This window comes from Arvicanthis niloticus, chromosome 22, assembly GCF_011762505.2.
Source record: "Arvicanthis niloticus isolate mArvNil1 chromosome 22, mArvNil1.pat.X, whole genome shotgun sequence".
In the NCBI taxonomy this organism is placed as follows: domain Eukaryota; kingdom Metazoa; phylum Chordata; class Mammalia; order Rodentia; family Muridae; genus Arvicanthis; species Arvicanthis niloticus.
Window position 1 is genome coordinate 42,650,492 of NC_133429.1, and position 12,000 is coordinate 42,662,491.

The 12,000-nt window shown below is 42.4% G+C and overlaps 1 protein-coding gene across 1 annotated transcript in view; it reads left to right on the forward strand.

Moving 5' to 3' along the window:
* Positions 1–728: 728 nt before the first annotated feature.
* The window catches only part of Wif1 (Wnt inhibitory factor 1), a 68,558-nt gene continuing 57,286 nt past the window's right edge, over positions 729–12,000 (forward strand). Inside the window, 2 exon segments of the mRNA XM_076920349.1 lie at positions 729–1,231; positions 1,694–1,833. Coding sequence (XP_076776464.1) covers positions 1,084–1,231; positions 1,694–1,833 — 288 coding nt within the window. The 5' untranslated portion in view covers positions 729–1,083.

Consider the following 12,000-nt stretch of genomic DNA (forward strand, 5'->3'; position numbering starts at 1 on the left):
TGCTGCAAGCCGCCGCCAGCTTAAGTGCTCTTCCCACCAGATCCTCAGTCTTGCCCCCAAGCTCCTAAGATTTCAGAGACTGGGCATGGTAATTATTTTTTCTTTCAAAATCCAGTTTTAAGGGGAGTCCTACCGTCGTGGAGCAGGGATGGGGGGGTGGGGTGGGTTGTGATAGGGATTACAGCCATCATCTAGGTCCTAGGATGCAACCGGGTTATCAAGAAGACAAACCGCGCCACCTGTCGGGTATCTGTCTAGTGCAGAAATAAATGGACCAGCGCTTGCAATAGCAGAACTAGCCTGTGGAGTCTCAGTATTTAACTTCCCAGGGAGAGCGCAATCTGTCAGCTAGAGAAGCCAGAGTTTGCACACAGGCACCCAGAGATGCAGTCTGAAATGTAGTTCGAAGGGAGAGGATGGACTATGTGCGTTCAGTTAGCTCCGGGGTGAAACGGAATTTATCACCATCTTCAACCACCATTGAGCCCATTTATTTTCGTTCGTAGCACCCCCGCCATCCACACCTGTCTCTTGGGGTGGCAGGAAGTCCGAGTGACGACCCAGAAGTCCCTTTGGGTGCGTTTCTCGGTGTGTCCCCATCTTCATTCACCTGGCGCAGGCGAGGGAGCGAGCGCGGTCTCCCGGGTACCGCGGCCCCGCCCACGCGGCTCCACAGCGCTCCCTAGTGGCGGCCGCCTGCGCATCACCGTCCGCACTGAGTGCTCGCCGGTGCCAGCAGTTCCCGCGGTTCCTCCCTCTCGAGTGTGATCCTCTAGCTGCTGGCGCTGCGGGACGTGCTGGCAACGCCAGCTTTGCCAGCCTCGTGTCTCTGCGGTCGCCTCTTTTTCCAGCCCCCCCCCCCGCCCCCTTTCTGCGCGGCCGCGTATCCACTCCCTCCTTGCTTTCTCCTCTCCAGCTCTCTCAGGCTCACTCGCACCGGAGACTGGAGACTTGCACGCCCAGTCGTTTAAGTGGGAACAGCTCCAGCCCCGCCAGCTGCAGCCAAGGCGAGAACTTCACAAGCAGCGCAGGTTGGTTTGCTGCGGCAGGAGTTGCAACACCAGCGAGAAGGTCCTGAGCACCATGGCCCGGAGAAGAGCCTTCCCTGCTTTTGCGCTCCGGCTCTGGAGCATCCTACCTTGCCTGCTCCTGCTGCGAGCGGATGCAGGGCAGCCGCCAGAGGAGAGCTTGTACCTGTGGATCGACGCCCAGCAGGCCAGAGTGCTCATAGGTAAGGTTCAGCGTCTGTACCTTCCCAGTGGTCCTCAGTTTCTCCACTAGAGCAGAGACACGTGCATTGAGTGTGTTTTAAAACAACTTCAAGGGTGATTGCCCCCTCCTTTTAAAATCAGGATTCTCCATTTAGAGGCTTATGAGATTCTTTTTCAAAAAAGCAAAGCCGACCCAACGTTCCAATCCTGCTGTTGCTAGTCCTGCCTGCAGATTTGTAACAGGAACCCAGGGTTAGCACCGGCTTACTCCGTTGTGCTTTAGCAGGTACGGTTCCCCCCCCCCCCAACCCCCCCCCGCAGACAGGGAAAATAACTTTGGTACTGTTGTTGGTATCAAAGGCAGGTGCTTTATGAAAATCCGTGACCTGCACTGGTTCTCTGGAGTTTTGCTTTCTGCATGAAACGTCTGTTTCTTAGAAACGCAACTAGTTTGATAGGCTTATTTATTATTTATACAACAGGATTTGAAGAAGATATTCTGATTGTCTCCGAGGGGAGAATGGCCCCTTTTACACACGATTTCAGGAAAGCCCAACAAAGAATGCCGGCCATTCCTGTCAATATCCACTCCATGAATTTTACCTGGCAAGCTGCAGGGCAGGTAAGTTCTGATAACGGAGAGGTAGAGTAAAGTCACTCGTTAGTATTTCCACTCTCCGGCGGCACGTAGCAATAATGACGGTGTGTGATGTAGTGCCATTTACAGTTTTATACAAGCTCTTGTCTGATTGCCAAAGCAAATAAGGGATCAGTTCCAATGTATTTAAAGTTGCCAACTAAATGGAAACCTCTAAGGGTCAATGTGCTCACACTCACTATTTTAATAAGATTTGGGATCATGAAGTTTTGAGTATAAAGACCCCAAATATCCATATCATGGTGTCTCTGTAATCACTGATATGTAAAAATTAATAAAGTATTTGAAGACTTTCAATACTAAGTGATAGTCATTTGTGACATGATTTATACTTTACAACAAAATAAGTTCATAGGTACTCTTGACATGCATTTTAAAAGGCTGATATTGAGTGTTGTGGATACCACACATTTCTTGTTGAAGTTTAGAGACTCAAAAAAGTAATATAAAATTATGAAAAAAAAAAACTACTGATTTTCTAAAGCAACCATTCAAAATGCTTTCTTATGGAAATAAAAGAAAAAACAATCTAATATAAAAGAAAAAAATAAAACAATTATTGAAGTGTTCCTCTTAGAACTTAACTTGCAAGTGCCTTGTATGTTACCTTTTATAGATCTTCATGACAGTATTAATGTCCTCTTATTTGGGAAGAATAGGATGTTTGTGTGACTTTAAAATTGTCTAGCGGACAAGGGCATGTAATAAATTCTGCTCATTAGTTGGTAAAAAAAATGTGTCTACTATGAAAACTATTGTAATTATAATTAGCTGCACATTTTCAGGTTTTTTTTTTCAATTCTAAAATTACTTTAATAGTCATTTTCAAGAAGAATGCAATCAAGAAAACACTTTATAAAAAGCAACCATGCTAAATCAGGAAACCACTTTGGCTTACTGTAATTGCTTATTACAGTGCAGTCATGACCATCTCAGCTGTCTTTTTATCCCCAAGTTTGTTCTATTTTTAAAAGAACCTTTTAAAAATAGATCACATCCAGACTGTCAATGTTCCTTCTGCTATGCTGTTTTTGTTGTTGTTGTTGTTTTGGGTATTTTGTTTTTTGTTTTTCTTTGTTAAATGGTGTTTGGTAGATCCAGGTCAGGCATTTGATGGTCCCGCTTGCACAGAGTTGACTGAAGTTTCTGGGTTTTTTGTTGTTTTTTGTTTTCCTGCCTCCAATCCTCCCTTCATAGATATTTTATGTGCAGTTTTGTTTGGTACATTGGGAAATCACTAATGAATAACTGGCTTTTGATGGTTTTCTTTTCTTTCACCCAAATCTGTTTGCTGGTGGTTGACCACTTGTTACTGCACTCAACAGTCTATATTTTAAAGATGTGTTTTCATAATAATGTTAGAAAGTAGTTTAACCCCCCCCCACCTCACCGGATGAAAGGGGGTTCATAATTGAAGAATGGTAGAAAATGCCAAGCTCCCTAACACACACACACACACACACAGACACACACACGTGTGTGTGTGTGTGTGTGTGTGAGAGAGAGAGAGAGAGAGAGAGAGAGAGAGAGAGAGACTTCCGAAGAATTAAAAACAAGGGCTTCAATTCCATGCTGTCTCCTCTACTGTTTTATAACACACATATCTGCAAAACAGATTCCCATAGTTAGCAGTCTCAGGACTGTTTTTGGAGGGGTTAGGGAAAAGGCAGAACCATCTAAGGATGTAGTCTCTAGTATTTTGTTCCTTCCTGCTTAGGTGTTGATTAAATGTATGGCTTATCTTTTTGGGCAGAAGGACAGTTAGCCCTGGAGTAAGTTATTTTGTTCACTAGGGAGAGATAACAATGTTACCCCTTAAGTAAGTTACTTTGCTTTCTATGGAGAGGTAACTCCAGGCCACTACACAGAATCTGAGTGCAGCATGGCTAGACCTCCACAATGCCAAACGAAGTGTGTTCTGAATCTTACTGAAATATAACTACTTTGCTCCCTAAAATAATGTGACTCCAGCAGCAAACATTTTGGCATGCCAGGGGTATCTGAAGATGGGAAAAATAATGACCTCGATATCAATTAAGTATCTTGAAAAGTATCTGTAGCTGATGCCAAACCACATCACTACATTAAAAAAAGGAAAATTTCACCCCGTTATCTAGCTACTTGATCCACTTAGGCATTTCAACACTGCAGAAGTGAAACATATCTAATTAATTAAATTTTAAGCTGTAAGCTCTTTTAGCAACATGTAGACAAAGTTTTTTTTAAATAGAAGGTACAAGATCTAGTAAAAGCAATAATGAATCATGTATTTCTAGAAAGTTTTGAGTCTAATCACCAAAAGTGTTGAGAACCATTTAAAGCATGGCCCACTAGCAACCTCAGAGAAATTCAAGGAGCAACTCCCACAGGCTTCATTTTCCCATAGGGAATTGATCAGATGTTATGCAGGTGTTTTCAGTGTGTTGGGAATTGAGTGGACTCATGGAAAATGAGTGCGTGGGATGCCAAGCCAAACAGACTGACTTTGGTGAGGAAAGGCTCAAAGGCAGCCCTTCAGTGGGACAGTTTATTTCCAGAAACACATCTTAAGAAAATTGAATACATGAATACACAATTAGCTGAAAAGTCACTTAGGGGTCCAGCGATCACAGAAGCATGTGATGAAGCAATGAATATTTTAGGCATCATTTGACACCATGCGGAAATTTCTTAATAACAGATTAGTCAGTGATATAGCACATTTTGTTTGATTCTATTATAAGTGGGTTGGCTGTCACAGGAAAATCCATATGGTCAGTTTCCAATCTTTGAAAGCATAAGCAGTGTCATAGAGGGACTGGGACATTTCGGCTTCTTCGCAGTGGGCATGTGTTGATCTGTCACCTAAAAACTAATTTTGTATTAGATGCATATAAATAGATGAGTTTATGTTGGGTGAGTTTAGACTCATATTGGGTGAGTTTTAAATTGTATGATGTTCTATGTTATAATAAATACTTCATCAATATCAGTATCCTGTATCATCTCTATACTACACATCATCAATATCTATTATCCCATATAATTTCTACACTGCACATCACTCAAGAAAACAGCAGAAAAGATGGTTTTTACGGTAGTCATCTATGGACAATAGGTATCTCACTAATGTTTATGTGGTCTTACTAGCTTTTGACGGCCTCAAAAATAACCACAATTTTGAAGTCTTCCCTGCCTGAAACCTTTCTACCTGAATTTCTTTTCTTTTTCTTTCTTTCTTTCTTTCTTTTCTTTCTTTCTTTTTTTTTTTTTTTTAGTTGGGTGGGTAGTGGGAATGTTTGCCCCCATTTTCTCTTCCATATAAAACCCTCATTTTGTGGCCTGCCTTTTCTCATGTGTTTTAGCTGGGAAGTTTCCATTGAAAAAGGTTTAAGCTTAAAGGCTTTGCAGTCACGAAGGGGAAAAACCCTTTACTGCCGGGTACAACTGTTTAACAGTTGTTATTTTTCAATGAGTTCGTGCCTCGTTCGTAGTCTCAAAATTTGAGGCAGGCAGAGGCCATAAACAACCATTTTTGGCTTTCTAAATTAGGCGCTAATTAAACATTTTATTTGGAAAATAACACTTCCTAAACCCCAAGGCTTTCAAGTAAAAAATTTAATGGGAAGTTTCGTTAGACAAATCTGAACTCTAACTTTAGGACATCGGTGCTGAGTTCCACATGAGCAAGCTTGGTGTAAGGCCAAAATGTTTTATGGATGTAACTCCTATGAGTATAGATGAGATCTTTGTATATAAGGCTGATACAGACTTGATCTTTTAGTGATAACATAGCCTATTACATGCAGAATCATGAGGACTCCAGGACACTAGAAATCTAGTGCTTAGATAGTGAGGTTTACTGTGTATTTATTATTAGTTTTGAATGCATCTATTTTATGTTACTTTTCTCTTTATTTTTTGTCTTGCTTTTCTTTGGTGGGGGGGGCACAGTTGATAAATTCATACTGTGTCATCAATACTGATCTTTCATTCTTATTATGACCAAACGTCTGTATTTCTTAGTTGGATGACAAGATCTGGGGTGAAATTGCTGTCCGAGGACTAGAAATTCTTTGGGTGATGATAATCAGTCAACATGAACCTCAAATCCATCACCCTATTTATGGAGAAAGCTCTCAGCATTTGCAGGTCTAGATCTGAGAGAAAGCTTTTGGAAATGTGGTCCGTATGGCTCTTACAGCCTCTAGAAGCCAATGGTGTAGCTTCATTTCCACAGTATTTTAAGATGTCTACTGTCTTGGGCATGTATATATTTTAGAGGGCTTGGGTTTATTTATTTATTTATTTTGTTTGTTTGTTTGTTTTGTTTTTCTTTTCTTTCTTTCTTTTTTTTGTTTTTTTTTTTTTTTTTGTTTTTTTTTTTTGTTTTTGTTTTTGTTTTTGTTTTTCGAGATGGTTTCTCTGTATAGCCTTGGCTATCCCCTGGAACTCACTCTGTAGACCAGGCTGGCCTCGAACTCAGAAATCCGCCTGCCTCTGCCTCCCAAGTGCTGGGATTAAAGGCGTGCACCACCACCGCCTGGCTTGTTTTGTTTTTCGAGACAGGGTTTCTCTGTATAGCTTGGGCTGTCCTGGAACTCACTCTGTAGACCAGGCTGGCCTTGAACTCAGAAATCTGCCTGCCTCTGAGGGCTTGGGTTTATCTGGCTCTCCTAAATACACATGCTCCTTTGTGGTTTCTAATTTATGTGTTATGTGTGCATGTCTCTCCCCACATGAGCTCATGGGGGAGAGTCAGAGGATGATGGGCATTCTGTTCTCAGTCTCTTCCTTATACCCTTGAGGCACAGTTTCTCGTAGACCCTGGAACTAGGCTAATAGCCAGCACACCTTAGAAATCCTTGTCTCCACCCAGCATGCACAGGCTCACCTGGCTTTTCACATGCATTCTGGAGATTATTGTTTTGGGTCCTCATGTTTTCTGAGGCCAATGCTGCCCCCACTTCCTCAGTCCCCTCCTCTATGGTTACACATGTCCATCAAAAATAGAAACTACCAGTCTGGATAAATCACTCAGTAGCCAAGCAGCTGATACAAACAGTTTTGGGGTCAGTGCCCCACATTACCTAAAGCAACAAGAATAGGTAGCAAATATTCTGAGGTCACAGCGTCTCAAAGGATGCATTTACAGCACGGAGACTTAATTATACCTGAGTTCATGATCCTCATTGGCTTCCTATTGACCACGACCAGTCTTGAATAATTGAAATCTGACTAAAAACAATGATGATGACTAAAGTACACAGAAAGCATGAGATCTTTGTCTGGGCTTGCTTTATAAATGAGTCCAGTCGGTCACACCCAAATTCCTGGGGGAAAGCACTACTAAGAAGCAGCACACCCACTCGCTCACTTGTGCACACACTATGCACACATAGTAAATACCATGCAGACATAATACATAAATTAAAAAAAAAAACACAAAGGAGCATTTTTGGGCAATTCAGCCAGATAAACTCAAGTCCTCTAAAATATATACATCTCCAGGACAGTAGACATCTTAAAATATTGTAAATACGAAGTTACTCCATTGGCTTCTGGTGGTTGTAAGAGTGATACAGACCACTCTTACCAAACTACCTGGGAGCAACCCAGGCTATTTCTCCAACAGCCAACTCTGGTGTTGGTTCGTTTTGTTAAGAGTCAGAATGATTGTACTGCTACATTCCAGTAGCCAACTGGATGCTCTGTGTCCATCAGCCAAGCGCCATTGCCTTGACAGAGAGCCTCTGCTCCCAAGGCAGTGTTGACACGATGCAACACTGGTTCCATTGATTTTTTTTTCTGCAGTTGGCACTCTCAAGTTTCCCATTAGGGTAGCTGCGTTCCGAAGACATGTAGTAAAGTGGGCTTCTCTTTGACAAAATCAGAGAATAGCAACAGTGTGTGTGTGTGTGTGTGAATTTAATTCAAAAATGTCCTTTCTATCTTCAAAGGTCTTTGACCCAGCCTCGACACCACAAGAACATTCTTAAGACACCCCCTCTGGAGCCCCACATTTATGATAACACTTTTATTTCAATCCCTAGATCTTCTCTCTCTGCATTTTCTGCTATTGGAATTAGGACTGGTTGAGTAGCCAGCTTCAACCCAGTGGTTCCAAACCTTGGTACTCCTGGGACTTGCAATCAAACTTAATGTGTCTTTACATCACCAAATGAAGGAGATACCTTGTTTTCTGACCCCTGTTGCACCATTTCGAACGAGGAATAGAGCTATGTTTACATACCACGAGCATGATATTTTAAAGGAAAGTACATGTCTCAAAAGGACGGCTTTAAACCTTTAGTGTTAAGATTCTGCTCTGCCCCGTCTTTGACGCTGCGCTGTGGACATGCCACTGGGGATCAAAGAGTAAGTGCAGAGAGCCCCTTTCATTTAGCAAAGCGGGCATGTGCCAGCCATCTGTCGTGGGGCTGATAGAAAACAGCAGTTGTTTCCTCGAACTTGAGCCAGAAAAAAAAGGGGGGAGGGGCTTTAGAGCTCAGAGGAGATGAGTTACAAGGTACCTTGCAAGCCACATCTGGTTCTGTAGAGGTCTACATGGCATCAATGTAAACTCTGTTATGTCTCTCTCCCACGGCAGTGTGAAAGCACGTAAACAAACGCTTCGCTGATAGCTTTTTCTGCTTAGTCCTGCTTTGATTTGCTGGCACAGATAAAAGGTATTTTAAATTCCCACAGTGAAGCATGAAGGTCTTTTGTATTAGGTTATGATCATTTAACCCACCTGTCCCTGATAATTAAGAGGACATTTGGAAGAAACATTGTGGGGAAGCTGAGTTTATGACAGCGGTTCTCATTCTGTGGTCTGAAGATGAGGAGTGAACCAGGGTCTCGCTGACTGTAGTAGTTTAGCCAGCTCACTCCGGTGACATGAGAGTAACATGGTTGCATGCCCAGGAGGCTGAAGGAATGGGCATTGTCCTCATGCATAGCCTTTCCCTCTGATTCAAGCGCTGTAAGACACAGGGCACAAAACCAGGATGGACCTCTGAGTTGAGGAGGCGAATATCCGTCACTCCATCACACAACTCAGATGACGTTGAGAAAGCACAAGCTTGACTGGGAACTCCAAAGAAATCCTCGCCTTCTCCGTGTAGGGAGGAAGGGGGCTCTCTAAGCAGGTGCTGTGTGAATTAATTCCCCGAAGGAGAAGTCAGATCAGTCATTAAGAAAAATCCTAAGAGTTCCGATGCCCCAATGCTTGGCGGTCCTGAAGGAGAAGGCATGCTCCTGGTGATTGTGTGGTGTTTTAACTCTCATCTGAGGGGTAATGGGTCTCCAATGAAGAGGGGTTAAAGGTCAAAAGACAGAGAAGGATCTGGGAGCAAAGGAGTAGGAAGTAGAAACCACTCCTGTACTGTGTTCCTCATCTGCTTGCCCTTCCTTTGAGAGAACGTGCTTGCACATTCCCTCAGGGGAAGGCTTTGAGTAGTCTTTGTTTATGTGTTGAATGGTTGATGTCTTCTCCACCACTTAAATTCAGTTATTTTTTCATAGATGCCTCTGGAAGGATTTGTGATAATTTCTCTCTTTTCTACCTTTCTTCCTCCTTGTACCCACTGATTTTGGTGGTTTGAACATGGAACTATAAATGCCTTCTACAAGCCGGGAGAGGTGGCTCAGTGGTTAAGGGCTGCTCTTCCAGAGGACCCAGATTTGTTTCCCAGAACCCACATGGTGGCTCACAAATGTCTTCAACTCCAGTTTCAGGAGATTCCACACTCTTTTCTGTCCTCCATAACATGTAGTACACAATCATACATACGTACATACATACATACATACACACACACATATGTACATACATACATACACTTATTCATACAGGCAAAACACTCATATACATAAAATAGAAATAAATATAAACCTTTAAAATAGATTTTTTTTTTTTTTTTACAAGAACACAACTTAAGCCGGTCGGTGGTGGTACACGCCTTTAATCCCAGCACTTGGGGAGGCAGAGGCAGGCAGATTTCTGAGTTCGAGGCCAGCCTGGTCTACAGAGTGAGTTCCAGGACAGCCAGGGCTACACAGAGAAACCCTGTCTCGAAAAAAACAAAAAACAAAAAACAAAAAACAAAAAACAAAAAAAAAGAAAGAAAGAAAGAAAGAAAAGAATACAACTTAAGAAATGAATTCAATTTCTGAATGGAGCTCTTTGAACACACCACAAAGGGCTTATATAAGGAAACCAGTATGTTAATTTGAAAAAAACAAATGAGTTAGCTTGCCTTTCCAATCCCTACAAATACCCTGTAAATATAAGCAAAAAGGAAACAGAGGGTAGTCAAGTTTGGCTGACAGCCTTTCCATTTGAAGAATAGGAAATTAGACACTGTGGGTTTATTTAACATGCTTGATTCTTCTAATATTTTTTTTAAATTTTGTTATTGCTTAAAACACAGTAAAATCACAGGATTATTCCTCCCCGTTCCTGTTTTCCTCAGACATGGATGATCAGTTTTCTGAGCTACCTTTGGGGTTTTATGAATGTCTTAATCAATGTGCTACTGCTGTGAAGAAACACCATGACCATGACAATCTTTTTTTTTTAATTTATATTTTTATTAATTTATCATGAAAAAGCATTTAATTGGGGCTGGATTAGTCCATTATTCTCATGGCAAGAGCGTAACAGCACACACGTATGTAGACGTGAGTCTGGAGAAGGAGCTGAGAGTTCTACATCCAGGTCCACAGGCAGCAGAAGGAGAGGACACTGGGCTTGGCTTGAGCATCTGAAATGCCAAAGCCCTCCCCCAGTGACACATTTCCTCCAGCAAGGCCACACCTACTCCAACAAGGCCACACCTCCTAACCCCTGTCAAGTAGCACCCTTTCCTAATGACTAAACATTTAAATCTATGAGCCTATGGGGATCATCCCTATTCAAACTAGAACAATAGTAGATGAATTTGATGGAAGAATCTTGCAAATGATCAAGCAGTATTTAAAACCCAATCCCCTGAGTAAAATCTCACAGAGGTAGCTGTGTGGTACGGCCCAAGACAAAACAACCCAGGGGTAAGTGCTTAAGTCACCAACGTGAGAAAGCAGAGGCTATAGTCTCTGTGTCTTGGCCAGAACTTAAAAGAGCACACTTTGGGAGAAATACAGGATAAAGAACTCTCAAGAAAATAGCATCCAATTAGAAAGGGAGCTGTATGAACAGGTGACACTGACGGTGCGTGGGATGCAGAGCACGGTGATGCAGAAGGAATTATGTGAGTGGGGCAACTGTAGAACACCATCTGACTACTAAATTAACTGAGCAAAAATAAGGCAAATGGACGGCCTAGGGTGAGACATATCAACAGAAATGTGGTCCTCCGGGTCACTGGTACTTTGGCTGGCTAAAATGGATGGTCTGATGTAGGTAGTGAACAGGAAGTGATACTGGATGACTCTGTCAAGTCACTGCCTCTGGGTCTGGTCCATAGACAATGGCCAGCCAGCCCATGGAGAAGCAGAGTACATCTGGGAGCAAAGGAGAAGATCATGGATGGAGAGGAGGAAAGTAGATTAGAGAAAGATTAAGCAATAACTCTGAAAGTCATAGTCCTGGGAATAAGGGGTCACTTCCTCTCTGCTGTTCTCTATTCAATGTTCCATCAGCCTTTCTGTCACACACACGCACACACACAGACACACACATTTGTATACTCATACATACAGAAACATGCACAGACATACACATAGAGACACACACACAGACACACACACACAGACACACACACACAGACATACACACAGACACACAGACACTTGCACATACACACATACATACAGAAACATACACACACATACACACAAAGAGACACAGACACATGCACATGCACATATACACACATATACATATACAGACAAACACACATACATATGCATGCTCAAACACATACACACAGACATGTGCACACAGACATACACATAGACATATGTACATACACACATATACACAGACAGACACATACACACAACACACACATGCACACACACATATACACAGACACATGCACACACATACACACAGACAGACAGACACACACACACACATACACACAGACACATGTACACATACACAGGCACACAGACACATGCACACATACACATGCACACACATAT